We start from the raw sequence: 18,769 nt of genomic DNA on the forward strand, positions 1-18,769 counted from the left end.
ACCTGTAGTCCGATCTCATATGGCTGTTCCTAGGCAGACTGAATGGGTGCTGTAGTCAGTATTACCTGAAAATATCTATTAGACTTTGTGGAATTGTCTGCTTTTTCATTTTTGTCTTTGTGCAGAAAATAAAGGTGTCCCTTTTTAGTATTTGCCTTGTCCTGTATCTAACACTTTCCTTCTTATACGTCATGTATAAGGGACGGTTACATAGTTCCATACTTTTTTAAAGCTGTTTTGTTACAAGTGTAACATTGTTACTTTACATGCATCTGTTCTGATACAGTATATTCTCAATGCATTTTATTGCAGGCTTTGATGGATTCAAATCTTCCTAGGTTACAATTAGAACTGTATAAAGAGATTAAAAAGGTGAGTTTTGCTTTCTTTCACATCCTTTTGAATATGACAATAAGTGTTTTAGTATATTGAAATGTGGCATTAGTATAAATAAATAGTGTATGTTTTTTAATGTCAAGGTCAAATTTTCACTTTGGAAAGATTTGTGACTGTTTAGTATATTACTCTATCCAATTCCTCACTATTGGCCCTCTTGTTAGATTTTACCACCCCTGAAAGCTTATCTGGCAGAAAATGCATGGGCATTTGGTGTGAATAGCACAGTTTTATTTTCCAGCAAGAAATCTTGGAGAATGGAGTTATATAACTCTTCCTGCTCACTCACAATGTCTCTGACAGAAATCCCTATTGCCTTGTCCTCCTTGCATGTTATGAGCAGATGCAGGAGGAGATGCTTGGCTGTTCAGGTGCCGTGTGCTTCTTGAATAGCTGCTGTTAGACTCATAGGGTAGGTGAAAGAGAGAGGTATTGGGTGTAACAGAAGCACACAGAAGACAGACATAACTGCATTTGGTTTGTGAATCGCTTTGGGAGCCATGTCAGAATCTGTTGTATGGCTCTGAGTTTGAAAAATGCACATTTTGTATTTCAGATGCAATTTTTTTTATTATTTACCATCCCTATGAGGCCATGAACCTTTGATATACTAGCTAAAAAAAAAAAAAAAGCAATTTTTAAACACCTGAGTTCTGTCCTCAGAGGTACTTGATTTGAGAAGTGTTTTGGTTAGGTTCAAACTAAGTTAGATATGTAATTTTCCCAGATAGGGAGATTAGAACAGTTGTGTTTCTGATTTGAGGCAGAATTTGTTTAGACCTAATATTGGAGGATATATTACAGCTCCTTAGTATTGTTGAAAATGTAGAAAATGTGGAAATTAGGGTAAGTTGTCAATACAGACAAATTGCTATTAAACTTCAGAATGCAAGCCATTATAAAGTGATATAGATAACTGCATGGAATCTTTTGGTGCTCTCAGGACCTGGAGATTATTTACATATCTCCGTTGCTATCAACTTTATGCTGTGTTTACATCTGTGCAAATGTTCCTGTGATTTGTCTTATGCTCTTGTATTGTCAGTCTTTTTTTTTTTGGGGGGGGGGGGGATACCACTTTCTCTGTGGTATTTTAAGTTGATTTCAGCAGAGTGGAGAGGTCAGACTCTTCCTTCTCTTGCTTGGTGTCCCTTGTTACCCCTTTGGGTCACTTAGAAAATTTGTGATAGCAACTAGAAAAATGAAGGCAGCCGTGGAGCTGACTTGACTTCCTTTTGAYGAAATAAAATTTATGGGCTTACAGRCACCTTACGTTTTTATCTGTTTAAGTAAAAAAAAWATATATATATATATGTATATATAAATATATATATAATTTAAACAGATTATTTTTTAGAGAGTAAAAAACCTTTGCTTTCTGGAATGTAAGTGTTATATTTTGTCTAGAATGGTGCTTCCCGAAGTCTACGTGCTGCGCTCTGGAGATTTGCTGAGCTTGCCCATCTAGTTCGGCCGCAGAAGTGCAGGTAAACTTACCTTAGTAACAAACTTCCTCGGATACATTTAGCAAAATTTAGATGTTAACAAAATGTTATTGTTCTCAAGCTTTGCGTAACCCTCCCAGAAGTCTTACTCATATCTCACTGTCCTCTCTGAAGTAGTTTTATTGGATTAGTTTTCTGTAGCAGAATTTTAGTTCTGCTGTGCTTGACTCTGGGGGAAGGGCAAAAAGAGCCTGTGAAGACCATGACTTGTAATTTTCTAAATGTGTATTTTTCTCCTTTATTTCTTCTATCTTAATATTCTTCTGAATACAATTTGCAGAAATTATCTTGTTTTTCCACATCTCTATGTAGCTATTGTGTATGTATTTTATTCTGTAGTATTACTACAGAATACGAGCATGAATTAATAACAGCTTRTGTGATTTGGACAAATATAATTGTTCTGATCTCAAATTAGTTTTTCTCCGTTGCCATACTTAGGCCCTACTTGGTGAACCTATTGCCCTGTCTAACACGAATAAGTAAGAGGCCTGAAGAATCGGTACAGGAGACACTAGCTGCAGCGATACCAAAAATCATGGCAGCATTTGGCAACTTTGCAAATGACAATGAGATTAAGGTATCTTTCTTTAACCCATTAATGCTCCCTGTTATGTATGAAAGCACAGTAAGCAATCAGTACCATCAATCAGATGTTAAAGAAAGCAGTATTATAACTGCATGTGTGAATTAAGACAAAAGTTGCCCTTGCTTGATGTACATTACTTAATGTTTTGAATGGATGAAAAAGACRCTTGCTGACTTAATTCATTTCTATCTGCTTTTCTTCTAAAAAGTAAGATATCTTTGTTTTCAGGTTTTATTGAAGGCTTTCATAGCTAATCTTAAATCCAGTTCCCCAACTATCCGTCGAACGGCAGCAGGATCAGCAGTAAGCATCTGTCAACATTCACGAAGAATGCAGTATTTTTATGCCTGGTTATTGAATGTACTTTTAGGTAAGATTCAGGGGAAAAGTTTAAATTTGCTTAAGGTGTAAGTAGTGTAAGATCATTGTTCATCTAAGACTTTTCATTTGTGAGACCTTTTCAGGTAAGGCAAAGGTACTGACTACAGGTTAAATATTGGTAATGCTTTCTCTTTTATGTGTTAAGTTAGATGAAGATAAGGTACTAAATGTATTTGTATTTCTGTGTGCTGAAATATTGATTCATAGTGTTTTAAAGAAACAGCCAAAGCTAAGGAAGCAAGTAGCATATTGGAAGATGAGGAACTGTAGGGGTTCTGGAAGAAGTTAGTCAGGAGTCTTGAAGACTTGCATTATTCAGGTGGAGGATATGAGTGCCATTCTCAGTGTCTGTCATTAACATATACTCTGTAGCCTTCTTTAGAAGGTGCCCCGTCAACATTTTGTTGAAAACTTAACTCTAACATCAAAAATGGAATATCTTGATTTAAAAGCACATGACTCTGAGGTAATTGCTTCCATATTCTTGTAGCTGGCAAGTTTGCACAGTCTTTGGGGAGTTGTAGAACTGATGATGAGACACTAGTGCTAATTTCAGTGGAAACTTTTGCCTCAGTTGTGGCACTGATAGTGGATTCTTTCATATATAGACTATATTAGAAAATAAGAGGTAAGGAGGACAGACAGGCAGATGCATAAAGCATGGTCCTCTGAGCCTTATTTCTTCTCAGAATGGGTAAAAAATATAGCTGTCATGTAGTGATTTTCCTCACTCTGTGTGACTTGAAAATGGTGTGCTTCTGCTCACTCCTCCTTTCTCTGTGCACACACACCACTCTTCTGCTCAAAGGTAATATATTTAAAGTCCTGGCAGTGGTATTGGATTCAGACAATAGCACTAAGAGGAACTTCATTCTGACTTTTCAGTTAGAATGTTGTGATTTGTTGCATAACTTATAATTGTTCTTAATATATTTTGGGTTTTATTCCTTGTGATAAGCAGGTAGGTATATTGACAAGGTTTCCAGTATTTCAGGGAGGAGGCAAGAGTATCAGTGTCATTCACTAGGACAGTAGTGGTGGGTGGGAGGAGGAGAAAGCAAGCGTAGCCTCAATTAACTTGCCAAGTGGAGGGAGGAGGGGGAGAATCAGGAGCAAGGAAGTCTAGATCACTTGGTGAAGTAGTAGGGTTTATGAAAGGTAAATTTCTTGTGTTTTTATTGGGCAAAGAGAGGTAGGAACAGAGGAGACAGGGCAGGGTGCTTTGACCATTTCTCACATTATTTAGATCCTTGCTATGGGTATTAAATAACATATTTTCAAGTGTGTCTGCATTCAGAAAGTATGTTCTAGTTGCAGCTAGGCTTTTTTTGTAAAAGAAGGAGTTATGTGAACTACATCGAATACTTCTTGTGTTGAAATCGGCCATTACCAATAAGTGGTTTGGTTTGTTTCCCCCTACCTCCAGGCTTGTTGGTTCCTGTAGAAGATGATCATCCTACTCTTTTAATTCTTGGTGTGTTGCTCACACTAAGATATCTCATACCTTTATTGCAACAACAAGTAAAGGATACCAGCCTGAAAGGCAGCTTTGGTGTAACAAGAAAAGAGACAGAGATTTCACCTTCACCAGAACAGCTTATACAGGTAAAAAATGAATGGTAACGCTAACCTGAAGAGTACTATTTGAAAACAAATCCTTGCATATGGTACGACATAGTACTAGTTTGGTGTTGAGTGTGCTGAATTCTTTTCTCAAATTCCTCTTCATTCTGTTAATTGACCTTTTGTCCAGGGATCGTAATTCTTGATAAATAATTTTAATAATCAGAAATACCGTGAAAGCGATACATGCTCGGTGCTCCCAAAGGAGCTAAAGAACTGTGTAAACATTACCACAGTCTTTGATCCTATTCTCCTTTTATAAAGTAAACAAAAAGAATAATAAAGAGACTTCTACCCAAAAAAGCAATTAAATGACTACAGTTAAATGACATTTTTCTCTTGAGAAAGGATGATGCAGGTAAAGCGTATGTCAGTCACGTGTAACGTAGTGCTGAATTTTAATATGGTATATGAGAGTGTATATAGTATCTTGTGTCTTCAGAGACACTTACACCAGCACTTTGTTGCTTTTTTTAGGTTTATGAATTGACTCTGCATTACACTCAGCATCAGGACCACAATGTTGTGACTGGAGCGCTAGAATTATTACAGCAGCTCTTTCGAACACCACCACCTGAGCTTCTGCACGCCCTGACCGCTTCTGGGGGCATTGCACAGGTCAGTGTATCCAAAGATGAATCTACCAGCAGGAACCGCAGTGGGAGCATAGTGGAACTTATAGGTAAGCTATATTTTTGGTCATTTTAGTAAATGGACATGAGCATACATCACAGGCTCTGTTTCTTAATGCTAGCAAAAAGTATGAAGAGTAAAGTGAAATGTATAGAGTCATGAATGAAACTTTTTTCCGGGTACAGTAAAAGACTTTTTCATTCAAGTGGATATGCATATATTGTGTAATAGCAAACTCCAGTGTGTGTATTGCAGTTTGTGTTTTTTTTACTGGTGGATTTTTTTCATTATGCAGAGTAAGTTAACTGTGTTGCCTGACTTTTTTAACAAAATTGATGTTTGTCTTACCAGATATCTGGCAACTGTCAATTGATTTATAGAAAGCTGATCTAATCGGAATTTATATTAGCTGAGAGCTCCTTGCTGAATACCAAAACCATGAAATTAAAACATAACTGTTAAGTTTATCCATAACTCTTAAAATCAGCTTTCAATGTTCTTGTCTGTGAAGTGCATGCTCTTAAAAAATATTGTCTCTTAACTGCTACTTAACTATTTCAAAAGAATCAGTCTCTGATTGGATTGCTGTAAGAACTTCTGTAATGAACTAATGGATCATTCTAATATTGCTGCTATTAGAAGGTAATTCATTAGCCAGGAGCAATCATAGCAGTGAAATTTAGAGGATTTTTTTAAAAAAACAAACTGCTTGAGCTGCATGGAATAATAGTCATTTAATGGCAGCCTCTTGAGAGTTCTGATCCAAAAAGACATGAACTTCAAAAGGAACAAGTTTGCTATTTCTTCCTGACTTTATAGTTTTCTTTTTTATTCACATTTGCGGCTATTAGAATTCCTTCATGATTTCAGCAGCTCTGTCCTTGCCCTGATGTGTTACTTTCTGTGATTTTCAGCTGGAGGGGGGTCTTCATGCAGCCCTGTTCTTGCGAGAAAGCATAAAGGTGATTATTTTCAAAAACAAATTTTTAATTGCATTCCTTTCTGATTTCCCCCACACACTTCATTGTCTTGCTGAACTCTGGTCTTCATTCACAAATGCCTTCTTGTTATCAGCTGAGCTTAATCAATATAAATCTTAAAAGAATTCTGTCACAACTTCTGATCTTGCAACCAAGATACACTGAAACTATTCAAAGCAGTATCATTCCTCTTTTTTTTCTGGCAAAATTATGCTGATGAATATTGATCCAATTTTCATTTTTAAACAGCACATCTAAAAATAATCTCTCTGAACAGGGCATTCTTCCTTTTGGTTATATTTACCCTTGAATGTAACTCTCAAAATAGWTAACCTTCCTGTTTTTGTTAGGCCTGTTTTTTTCCCTCTTCTTTCACTAATGCATGTGTATGTTTGCATGCTTTGATATGATGTTTTTTTACTTTATTTTTATTCCCTGTCCTTGATAACTAACACTACTCATTTTGTTTCTTAATGCAAATATTTTGATTTCTTTCTTCAATAGGTAATTCGTGAGTGAGATTTTAAAAAATATAACTTACTGTGAAGTATTCTTTTCCCAGTTTGTGCATGAGAGTACATCATATCCAGTTATACATTTAAACTTCGCTTTAAAAAAAAGTCACTAGTGGAATCACTCGAGAAACGACAGAATAACAGATCGATTACCTGTTTTAGGTGACTGAAATCTTGCCACTGCAGTGGAATGCATGAATGTAGTGCAGTCGGTACAAGGATGGTAGGCTGAGAGGTGCAACACTGTTAAAAGAAATCTCTTCAAAGAGTGTAAGACTAAGTAGGATTATACAAACTTTAAAGATGATTATAGCACCTACCTTACACTTTTTTTTTTTTTAAACCAGATATGTCTTCCTATCTTTCTTCTGTGCTTACAAGCGATCTTTTGCTTTTTTGCTATAAAAAGGTACCTAAATGTGAAATGGTGGTAGTGCTGAATAAACCAGGGCTTAGTGCTGCAGTGGTAGCTTCTAATTTAGCAATGATAGAGCGAAGGAAAGGGTGTTCTGTAAAGAGAAGGGTATTGGTGCAATATCCAAAGGTGGGACAGAATGTAACAATTCAGCATAAAAACTCGTAACAGTTTTAAAGTGTAATGTTAAAATTAACATTTTGATATTTAGAATGTGTTAGTGGTTCTTAATGAAACATTGAAATATTAATAACAGTGTAAATTAAAGTATGTGTTAAAACAGTAATCTTTTTCTTCACTGGGTGGTAAAACACATGAGCCATCAGGTTCCATCTTCTTTCAGGATCATGATATGAAATTGTATTGTTGTCTTAAAAATTGGTGTAAGTGAATTTGAAGAATTCTAATCAGGATTTTGTACTTTGTGCAGATTTAATCTTAAATTTCAAATTGTTCATTTCCTTCTCCTCTCCGTTGTCAAATGGAGGGCAGAATCGGGCCGATTCACAGTTCCTACTTGAAATAGCTTTACAGTCAGTCTACTGTCAGTTTACTGTCCGTAGGCTTCTGCTGTTAGCCATAGGTGAAACTACTTTCGTGTGTAAAGGTATATAAAGTGAAGCAGATCTACTGAAACTGGTGATCCTAATCTCAGAACTCAAATATTTCATGCCTTTTCAGTCACTCTGCTTCAGTCAGACTTTAGTTTTGAGGAGCTGACCTATGTTGGTTTACTTACGTTCCAGCTTCAGAAAATCCTTTGCAAAAAAGGCTGAAAACTCATTTTCTGAATGAAAGCCTATGTCTGCATCTTAATTGTGAAGTTTTTTCAAAATAAAGGAAAGCTATTTTGTGGCTTGTTTTATATAATCATGTGAACATTTAAAGCCTAATATACTATATTAATAAAGTGTTTTTCAGTATCCTTCCTCTTTTCTTACTTACTTTTAAAGGTGATCAGCTGTGGAAAACAGAAGAATATCCTGGCTTATTTCAGTGAAACTTATCTAAATGGGGGAAAGAATACAAAAGAATATACTGTCTTTTATGCTTTTGGTTGGGAACTCATAGCAGGAGTTTACTCATTCTTTTGTGGGAATATGTAATTCTCTAATTAATACTTTATTTTACATAGAATATCCATCGAAATGTCATGGTTACTTTTCTGCCTTACCTACAGGTTTGAATAGCATAAAATACATGCTTTTCTGGAGGAAGACAAATCTACACTGTTTTTTCTACATATGAAAGCAATTGTGATAAAGTGAATACAAAGGTCTATTAATGCTTTCCTGCACTTCTAACTTAGAAACACAGAAATGAGATAAGAAAGAATTCACCTAGAGCTGTCAAAACATTGATATCTTGCATGGTAGACCTTGGACCACCAGTGAAGCTTATTTTTAAGTGTAAAACGTGCTCATCTCTAACCAGTAGTCATGAATCTCTCTGTCTTAGCAAGTGACATGTGAGATCCAGAAGGATGGGCTCAGTTGCTCCCTCTGTGCTCGATCTGTATCCTCTCCCAATCACAGCCTTTTCAGTGCAGTTGCATCCTTGTTTTGCTCCCAAGCAGTGTACGTTTGCAGATATCTTCCTCTCTCCATTGCTTCTATTTTAAATAGTTATTAAACTGTGAGTAAGCAAATTCTGAGATTGTTGTGTTAGCTTATCAGTGGCTCTCATTTTTTCTGTGGCAAAAGTCTGTGTAAAGGTATTTTTGGCTTAGTGGTCCCTGGACCTTAATGGCTGTTGTCTGCAGTTCATCATCTTTTCCCACTTGCCTTGTCTTGTGCTTCCAGTCTGTGCTACTCTTCCCATAAGCGTTTTCCATTCTGTTTTCATTGGAGTTCCAGGCCCCAAAGTGCCAGTAGTCTTTGATTAGTAGCTTTTGTGGCCTTAAGAAGGGAAAGGTTATTCAATTATTTATGATGCTTAATGTCCCTTGGGCAGTCATCCAGGTGCCAGCCATCTAGCCCTTAGTAATAGGACATATTTGAAGAAATTAGCAGTGGCTTAAACATCATCCATAAAATTAACTGGAATAAATAAGGTCATAAGTAGTTTCCCAAACCGTTACAATAAAGTTAGTTAACTGTTATGTGTCTGCTTGTCATTGCTGTCCATTTCTATCCTGACCAGATAGTGAGGGACTGGATGCTCTCTTTCTTCATTCCTTTCTCTCTTCCCTCTGTTGCCTGTCATAGCTTTGAAAAATAATTCAGATAAGCTTTTTAAAAATAGTTTTCAGATCTGACATCAAATATTCAGCATTTCAAGTTGACTGTAATATTGGAAAACTAAATATTTTTGCTATGTCACTTTTCAGGTAAAATACTTCTTGGTGAAGAAGAAGGTTTGGAGGATGATTCTGAAACTCGATCAGATGTCAGCACTGCATCCTTTGCAGGTAGTTGTTTTTCCTGTCAGCAGTGAAATCAACCTGCACTACTTTATGTTGCAAATTCACTCTTTTATTGCTGCTATGTAAAATATAAAAGTGAAGTTTCACGGGGACTTTGAAGTAGTTGGGCACTCAAAAGCTTGGTAACAAAACCCAAACTTGTTTCCCTACCTGTAGTTTAACTGCTTAGTTACAAACTTTGCATAGAGTAACTTAATATGGGGTAGAGTTTTTAACTCTTGATATGGATACCTTTAAACACAAGTTTAAACACTTTATTGGCTCATAAAAGTCTTTGTTTTGCAGCTTCTGTGAAGGGTGAGATAAGCAGTGAACTGGCTTCTTCATCAGGTGTGTCAACGACTGGGTCAGTAGTGAGTTCAGCTGCTGATCCTACTGGACACGATATCATTACTGAGCAGCCACGTTCACAACATACGTTGCAGTCAGACTCCGTAGACCTGTCAAGCTGTGATTTGGCCAGTACAGCTACTGAGGGGGAAGATGATGATGTGCTTAGCCGAAGCTCCAGCCAAATCAGTGCTGTCCAGTCGGATCCCACTATGGACTTGAATGATGGTACACAGGCTTCCTCACCAATTAGCGATAGCTCTCAGACTACTACAGAAGGTCCAGACTCTGCTGTAACCCCTTCGGACAGTTCTGAAATTGTAAGTGTGCAGCGGGCAGAGGGGGGATCCTGTTCTACTGAGGGGCCCGACATATCTCAGAGCTCTTCCATGGAGGGCCCAGACTTGGATTCATCTACTTACTTGTCTTCTACTTTTCCATCCTCGGCTAGTAACAATGGAAAGGTCAGCAGCTCACGCCTTTATTGGAGAGCTTGACCTCCTTTTAACGCTTTCACTTCAGCAGTCATTAAAAACAAAAAGGCCGTAATCGGCCTGTTCAATGGGTAGGTCATTTGAAGGCAAATGCCAAAAGTTTGTCACTCACTGGAAGAATGTCAGTATCAAAGGCTTTACATACATTATCTCCTCTTAGTAGCACATCCTTCTTTTTTTTTTTTAATAGATATATTACTTACTTTTTTTTTAAGTACAGAAGGGCTAATGGAAGTGTTAAAGGGTGAATATTCTATTTGGAATGATAGAAGAACACTTTTTAAATCTAATACTTCACATTGACTTCTGCCTGTGCTTTCCCACGTGACAGCACAACTCATTTTTGTTCTTTTTGTTCCAGCTTATGAATTTCTCCTATACTGGCCAAATGTTGCATGATTTACTAACGTAGCAGTTATGTATCTAATAAATGCCTGAAATAACCATATGCTATAGCTATTTTAAGAAATTCATCTCTTCTAGGCAAATATGTTGTGAGGTTGTAATAAAAACATTGCAAATATAATTGGAAAGAGAGCTGAAAATGCAAGAGAACAAAAATTTAGAATGTGATCTTCAATTCTATTTTCAAATATTGTCAGACTTTTGACTTAAGTTTGCTGATGGTAACTTTGGAAGAGTTGAATGTCGTTTACTATTACTAAAAATGGTTAATTTACAATTATGACAAGCATAAACTCTTGTAAGTGTGAGGATTTGAGAACTAAAGGAGTGACAGTAGGTGCTCCAGCTTTAACTAAAATGTAAGCAGTGCAGGGGCCAAAAGGAGCAGGTATTTATTGGCAAGTTGCATTTCTTGAAAATTCTTGTCAGACTGTAATGTATGTCAGACAGTTTGCATACTATTTATAAACAGTTATTACAAATATCTATTGACATCTAAGTGGCATCCCCTTTACCCACACATGGGCTTTTTGACTAACAATTTCCAGGTGCTTCTAAAGTCAGGGAATAACTGGAGAAGTATCTTTTATCTTCCAGTAATCTTACAGTGAAACGTTTCATGTTTTGTTCTCTTTTATTGTGATTATCATTTTTATGGTTATTTTTACATATTTTGTTTAAAAAAAATTGGTACTAAGTGTCAAACTCTTTCAGAAGTGTCCATTTTAGTGGACTCTGATTTAGAATGAAGGAATTAAAATATGTTCAGCCTAATTTTGTACTTTTTTATTGTGTACAGTGTGCTCTCAATTTGGCTTTCCCATAACCTTACTTGTCCTGAATATGTAGTGTTTGACAGCAAGACTTTTGGGGACAAATTCAAGTTGTGACAGTAAAGCTGTTGGTTGTGGTTTGTAACTACTAAGATAGTGATAATTATGTTTAGAAACTGCTGAGATGAGCAGCAACTATGTTTAGAATAAGCGAGCAGTGGTAGTTGAAGAAGAGGCAATGCACCAGGTATTTGACCACCTCAGTCTTAGCATCCAGGTTCATAATTCAAGTAGGAGACTCGGATGTAGCCATGGGCCCTAATAGCTCAAATGCTGGAGGAGGAGGAAGACTGCTTTGGGGCCTGCGTGCAGCTGTATGCTAATATGTATCATGCTCACTTTGCTTTGGAATTGTTTCTAAATTACTAACACTGCATGTTTGAGATTTAATAGTGTGTGCTAAGCTAAATTATTTTAAGTCCTGTCCTTGCACTGTGTAGGTTTTGGAGGGTACTGAAAGCCAGTATTCTGGAATGCAGATTGGGCAGCTGCAGGATGAGGAAGATGAGGCTGCAAATATTCTCCAAGATGATTCGTCAGAGTCTTTCAGAAATTCTTCAATTGGTATGTTGATAAATAAGTAATGTTTAAAACAAAAAACAAAAAAACCCCCAGAATTTATGACACTTCAAGGCAGCTGCTACAGGTGCTGTGTAACTTCCAGAGGACTGACAACTCGCTTAATGGRTACGAAAAACAAATATCCAGAGGGAAATGTAAAATAAATAACATATTTCAACACTTCTAATGAATCATTTGTTTAGATCAGTGCTAATTCATTTTTCATGTTTTTATAATGAAGCTCAACTAAACTGCTTTTAATTCACCTCTATAATGGTATTTCATGAATTACCTTTTTTTTTTTTTTAAGCTCTTCAACAACCTCACCTGTTGAAAACCATGAGCCATAGTAGGCAGCCTTCCGACAGCAGCGTAGATAAATTCACATCAAAAGAAGATGCAGCAGACCCTGGTGATCATGAAAATAAGGTGAGATTTGATCCCAACAGTCTGGTTTAAAGCAACTAAGTTTAAAAAAAAAAAAAAAAAAGACAATTCATGTAGATTAGTGATAGGCATAGGAAGTGTTTATAAGTAGTATACTTCATTATAGGACAAAACACTAAGGTTGAATAGTAATTCTAAGTTGCAGCCTAAATTTTTTTTAACATGAGGTAAATACACAAGTGTTAATATCTTGAATGCACCACCAACAAAAGCGAAAGAGAATGCATACTTAATCTGTGAAACTGAAGGCATCAAAACTGCTGAGGAGAACACAAGCTCCTTTTTTCTGTGCCTTAGGGTGCGCTGAGACTTTAGTTCATTATATGAAATGTCTTTGTGCTGGTTGCTAGCTGTGGAAGGGGAAGACTCCTCAGAGACTATATTGTCTTACTGTCTGAGCCTGTTTCTTTGCAGAGAGGTTCATGTCATTCTCCTCTGTTTTTTGACTTTAGCATTGGACCTTGTGCTGAGCAAGGGCAAAGGGAGAGTTGGGTTTACAGCAGGCAGAAGTTAAATTGGGTTGGCCTACTGTGGAAATCTAAGTCTAAAAGTGCATAAGGTTGCCAGGCTTCTTTGGAAGCAACTTAAGAATTAATTGCCTCTCATGCAACACTTCTAAAGGTCATTGCTCAGTGACAAAAAGTAGTTTATCAAACTGCTTCAGGCACAAGCAGTAAATCTGGGTAATTCAGAAGATCTACTGAAACTATTGTTTCTGTGATTAAAATTAAACTGATTCTGATACTGGAGATGAACTTTCCCAAACCATTAAATTTTAAGGCCTTCTTTTGCAATATGTATTTAACACATTTTATGATATTAATTTTATAGTTTTTGCTTTGTGCAGTACCTCTAAATTTTGTTGTGCTTAATTTTTGTTTAAAGTGAAGAATAATTTTTATCTATGTAACACCTGTGATTTGCCTTCAATAGCCTTCCAGAGTAAAGGGAGACATAGGTCACTATACCGATGGAAATTCTGCGCCTTTAGTGCACTGCGTTAGACTTCTGTCAGCCTCTTTTCTACTCACTGGGGAGAAGGGAGGTAAGTTTCTGTTCAGGGCTCATTGGTTAATTGTGTGTCTCAATAGGTAATGTTGTAAATGTGATCAATTTATTCTGCCAAGTTTTTAAACTCATTTTACTGAAGAATTCTGGTTGCTTCTTTTATGACAACCACTGGTTTAAATGGTTACAACAGAGTACAGAGAAACTTAAAAATGCCTAGACGTTTATGCCATTTTATAGGGAATCCAATTTTGAACCATTTGGCTTCTAAAAAAAGTGCTATTGTAATTTTCTTGTCAAATACCTGGTTAGGTATTTGGGTTTTTTTTCAAAAAAACTCTCTAGAGATGAACTTTTAGAATTGCTACACCTTTAACTTTTTGGTGAGGCCATGACTCTTTAGATTGTGCAAAACTGGCAAGACAACCTGATGCCAGTATTTGCTTTTAATCGGTTACTTGACACTCAGCTTGTCCCTTATAAAAATATCAATACCCCAGTAAAAGCTAAAGAAATACTTTTCTGAGATGCAGTCCGTTCTACAGAAACTCCTAAAAAGTTTAGAAGAATACAGTCCTCTCAGGTGTTTGTTTTAATATTCTTTACCAATTGATTATATTTAGAATGCCAAAGTTGTGATAATTAAAACAAGATAAAAAGCATCTTTTTTTAGTTCTACCGCTCAATTAGTGTTTTAATTCAATGTTAACTTTTTTGAATATACTTCAGGTAGAGGAAGTACTGTTCTGCTTATTTGTGTTTGGGAAATATAACTCTGAAGATTAAATAATTTAGCTGTAATAAAGCAGAGAATTGATGTAAGGTTTTTAAAGATGGCTAGAACCCCAAATTCAGCTGTTTTTTCTTTTAACATTTTATAGCATCTGTGTAAGTTACTGTGGCCTTTTTTTTTTTTGGCTGGATTTTTCATGTGTGATAATGAAAAAGAAACTCTTAACAGTAGGTGATGGTTATCTCAGTATGATTTTGRTCCAAATTGAGCATGATGTGTAGCACATGAGCTACTGAGAGTCTTCATTTAAAAATAAGGACATTTTCCTTCTAAGAAATTGTCCCCTCCCCCAGTATTTGTAATCCTTTTTAGGAAGGGCAGATATGTTTTTATTCTTATTTATTTATTTCAGATCTCTTTTACCAGCAGTGTTATTTCCATTTATAAAGCTGTATTTCAGTGGTTTCTCAGAACGGCTGTCGCAACAGAATGCATGACCTATGTTGGCTTCCATTGAAGTTAGGCACCTATGCAGCAAATATTCTTTCATGCAACTGTACTTCCTTCAGCTGTTTTCTTATTTCTTAAAACTTTGGGGATATGAATCTAGAAAGGTGTATCTTCAAGAAAAATTTACGTGCTGGAGGATGTGGGTGTAGCAATATAAACTTTCTCTCCAAGTTTAAAAGCATTTTGCAAATGGCCTTTTCTTAGCTGACTTATCTATAAAATTAGAGTTACGATGTTCTGCAAGGCTCAGGTTGCTTGCTCTGTTGCTAAGTAGTGTGCTAAATTTATTAGAAAGCCGGATGTTTTTTCCAAGCTTACTTATGTTGTCTGATCTAATCACTGAGAACACTTCCACCTGTGGTACCCTCAGGGACCTGATTCTGGCAGAATCAAAATGTTAATAGTTTCTATCTAGTTAGTTTTCATTATTTCTCTTGAATATATGGCAGCATTGGAAAAGGATAACTTCTRCCATAAACTTGCTTGTCCTCATTTTTATCAGGCTTTTCAGATGAAAGCAAAAACACCAAAACAAGCAAAAATAATCGCCTTCTGCATTTGATAAGGCTGTTGTCTCACTTTGTCCTGCTGAGAAACCTGTTAAGCATTTTAGCCTTATGGTAGAAACAAATGTCAAACTAGAGGAGGTTGGTGTGGCTCAAAAGAGGAATCATTACCTTTGCAGTGTAGTAATAAAATGTCAGTAGGGGCTTTCCAGAATGCTTCTTTGGCATACGCTTTTCGTTCCATCTTTTTTTCACTGAGAAGTCTGTACCACAAGGGTGTGTGTGTGTGTCATTGTTTATGACTGAAGTGAGCATTTAAGATTTGTTTTTTTCCTTTTTTCCTTTCCTAAACTGTTCAGTGTTAATGTGCTCTGCTAATGCAGAACTTCTGGACAGGCAGTATTGTAACTTGAAGCAGGTGGATTTTTTGTTTTGTTTTGTTTAAGCATGTTGTATATAATTACTGCCTTTGATAATGGGGCCTACTTGGTTTGCCTTCAAAATCAAAACAATTTTTTGTCCAGGATGCATTATTTATACTATCCAGAGTTATTAATTAACTTAGGTTTTGTTTTTTTTTTTTCTCTCCCCAGCTTTAGTTCCTGATAGGGATGTGAGAGTCAGTGTAAAAGCCCTGGCAGTAAGTTGTGTTGGAGCTGCTGTTGCCCTTCACCCTGAGTCTTTCTTCAGCAAACTGTATAAGGCACCACTTGAAGCCATGGGAGAAGAGTATGGTATGTTGCTGTTTACATCATCTCTCTTTATTTATTTATTATAATGTGCTTGGATTTTCAAATAAGTGAGGCACCATCTACACCGAAAGCTCTTTAAATCCAATTTAATATTTGCAGATGTATAATATTGCAGTAGTTTTGAGTACTTTAGCACTGTCCATTGCAGAGCCGCTGGAAACTATGCTATTGAAAGTAGTGCACTTGTTTGAGATTGTTTTTTGTAATCGCTCTCAAGCTCTGTGGAGGGACTTGTACAGCTTCAGACAAGTTGAAGTTGTTTTAGCACACCTGCTATACAAAAGTGGTTTGTTTCTGTTAAAAGTGGCTTCTTCTAATTTATTTAAGACCATTTTATAAATGCTTTCTAGGCTTTTAGGATCATTTTTATGAATGATACAGTGTGATCTACAGGGTTTTGAAGTATTCAACTGGTTTGATGCTAATAGTGGCTAAACTGGAGGGTTGACCAAAATCTCTTAGATTCTTCCAATACCCCAGAGCATTTTGTATTTGAGGTTTAAAAAAAAAAAAAAAAAAGCTTTTTTTTATATATGTGACCACTGGTCTGGATGGTGTCAATGAGCCGTAGATTACATGCAGGGGATCTGTGAAAGGTAGACTAAGAAAAGTTATGCTTATTGTGAATATGCTGAAGTGGTTTGTATAACAATCAGTATCTATGCTGAAACATTTTAGGGATTTGCATTTTTGRTATGAGTTGAATACCTTTGGCCTAAAGACATTAGCTAGTCAGGGCCCCATTGCATCAGGTGTGTGAGCATCTAATGATTTTGGTAGACGCGATTTGTCTTAAAGAGCTTTTACTAAAATTGTCTATTCCAGCAAAGCTGACTATATAACAAATGGCCTGTGCTGTTGGATCCTCACTGGAAGGAAACTGTATCCCAGAACCTCTCCATAACCTCCGAGATCCCCACCTGAAAGACATACCTTTTCTAGGAGCCAGTGAAAGCTTATTTTGTCACAGTTAATGGAATCTTCCTGTTCCTTACTTTTCCCTGAGTGTTTGCTTTAAGCAACTTTTTTTTGCCACAGTCTAAAATCTTCTGTTTCTCCTTGGTCCTTTTACTTGCTCTGGGCATTTGTGGCTTTTGGCTTTCATGGGCAGCGGCAGAACCTGTATGTTGGATGAGGCACTCTAACAGTTATGAATCTCTCCAGTAGCTTGTTCAGCTCCTCAGTGTTGCAGCTGATGAGTGCAGGTGGCAAGTCTCTTGTGAGCTACAAATACCCTGAACTCCCTCTCCAGCTAGTGTGAATCTAAGCTCTGAGCTCCTCTGGTGTGGTGACCAGATATACTGGCTTTCTAACATCCTTCTGTTCAGAGTAGTTGTCCTTGGAGATCAGACTGTGTGCAAGTCCCACAAGGTCCAGGAGCGTGGCTTAGCAAGATTGAGGCTTAGGCTTAGTTGAAGCTCTTGCCCTAGTTCCTCATTTTCCACAGTCTGACACTGATTCACATTCTGTGTGTTAATCTTTTAGAATGGCCACTGATCTGGATTAATTTGTAGTCTAAACAAATATGGCTGGTTTTGCATTTTTAAATGGCTTATCAGTGGATACTAAGAAAATTTATACTTGCAGGCTTAATGCAGAATGAGTTAGGACTTTAACTTAAAGGTTCTCTTGAAAGATGGAGAGCGAGGAAGAAAGTGATCTTTATCTGTTGGGCTTAAACCCCTCTCCCCCAACAAACAACCTGAAACATGTTTAAATGTCTGGTGGGGGAGAGAAAAGAAGATGGAGCCAGACTCCACTCAGTGGTATTCAGTGAAAGGAAAAGAGGCAATGGGCACAAATTGGAATACAGGGAATTCCATTTAAACAAAAAGAAAAAAAAATTTTTTTTCATGTACTGTGAGTATGGTCAAGCACTGGGAGAGGGTGCCCAGAGAGGTTGTCTCATGTTCGTCCTTGGAGATAGTCGAAACCTGATCAGACACGGTCCTGAGCAGCCTGCTCTAGTTGAGCTTTGAGCAGGGATGTTGGACTAGATGATCTCTAGAGGTCCCTTCCAGCCTCAATGATTCTGTGAAATTCCCCAGTGATTCTAAGGTTATTTAGAAAAGGGTGCCATTAGGACRTAATATATGGTAATATAATAATTTGTCACAGTAATATATGTAACTGTGCCAGAAAGTTCATCTCAAAGATTGACCCCTATATATTATTATATTTAAAAAAAAGGTCTGCTGGATCCAGAAATAATAAAATAGTTGTAGACTTGGGGAAGGTAGGCTGTTATAGCTGTTTAGTTTGACCTGCATGATACAAGCCATGCAAACTCTCAGCAGTTTTTAGACGAACTAGGTGAGATTCTTCCCTAAAATAGCATCCTGACTGAAACGCTGAACATGATGATCTGAATTGTTTCCATGGTCTTACCCCGTAAGTTAACCATGTGTCTGCTGTATTGGTCATCAGTCGATTCTGGACTTGTTAGCTCCCTATACTTGCTGTGTAAGGAGATTAGCAGTTAAGTCTAAGATTAGTATTTTTAAAATAAAGTAGTTGTAACTTATTTTTTTTAGAAGAGCAATATGTATCAGATATTCTGAACTACATTGACCATGGAGATCCCCAGATTAGAGGAGCTACTGCCATTCTCTGTGGAACAATTGTCAACTCTATTCTAATTAAGTCCCGCTTTGATGTGGAAAAATGGCTAACAACTGTCAGAAGCTTAACAGGTAACAAATTATTTTAAGGTCTTTTGGCTAGGTTT

The 18,769-nt window shown here is 36.8% G+C and overlaps 1 protein-coding gene across 3 annotated transcripts in view; it reads left to right on the top strand.

Annotated features, from left to right (window-relative positions):
* HTT (huntingtin) overlaps positions 1-18,769 on the top strand; it is a 95,997-nt gene that overhangs the window by 13,043 nt on the left and 64,185 nt on the right. For 2 of the 3 annotated variants that reach the window (XM_026064558.1, XM_026064560.1), the window contains exons 4-17: positions 313-372; positions 1,804-1,883; positions 2,343-2,481; positions 2,719-2,860; positions 4,298-4,476; positions 4,972-5,176; positions 6,042-6,089; positions 9,367-9,447; positions 9,748-10,112; positions 11,965-12,088; positions 12,396-12,514; positions 13,466-13,577; positions 15,883-16,023; positions 18,576-18,734. In XM_026064558.1, coding sequence (XP_025920343.1) covers positions 313-372; positions 1,804-1,883; positions 2,343-2,481; positions 2,719-2,860; positions 4,298-4,476; positions 4,972-5,176; positions 6,042-6,089; positions 9,367-9,447; positions 9,748-10,112; positions 11,965-12,088; positions 12,396-12,514; positions 13,466-13,577; positions 15,883-16,023; positions 18,576-18,734 — 1,954 coding nt within the window. The remainder of the gene's footprint in view (positions 1-312; positions 373-1,803; positions 1,884-2,342; positions 2,482-2,718; positions 2,861-4,297; positions 4,477-4,971; positions 5,177-6,041; positions 6,090-9,366; positions 9,448-9,747; positions 10,113-11,964; positions 12,089-12,395; positions 12,515-13,465; positions 13,578-15,882; positions 16,024-18,575; positions 18,735-18,769) is intronic. The other variant, XM_026064559.1, reaches the window with a different exon arrangement.

This window comes from Apteryx rowi, unplaced genomic scaffold, assembly GCF_003343035.1.
Source record: "Apteryx rowi isolate R43461 unplaced genomic scaffold, aptRow1 scaffold_22, whole genome shotgun sequence".
Classification (NCBI taxonomy): Eukaryota; Metazoa; Chordata; class Aves; order Apterygiformes; family Apterygidae; genus Apteryx; species Apteryx rowi.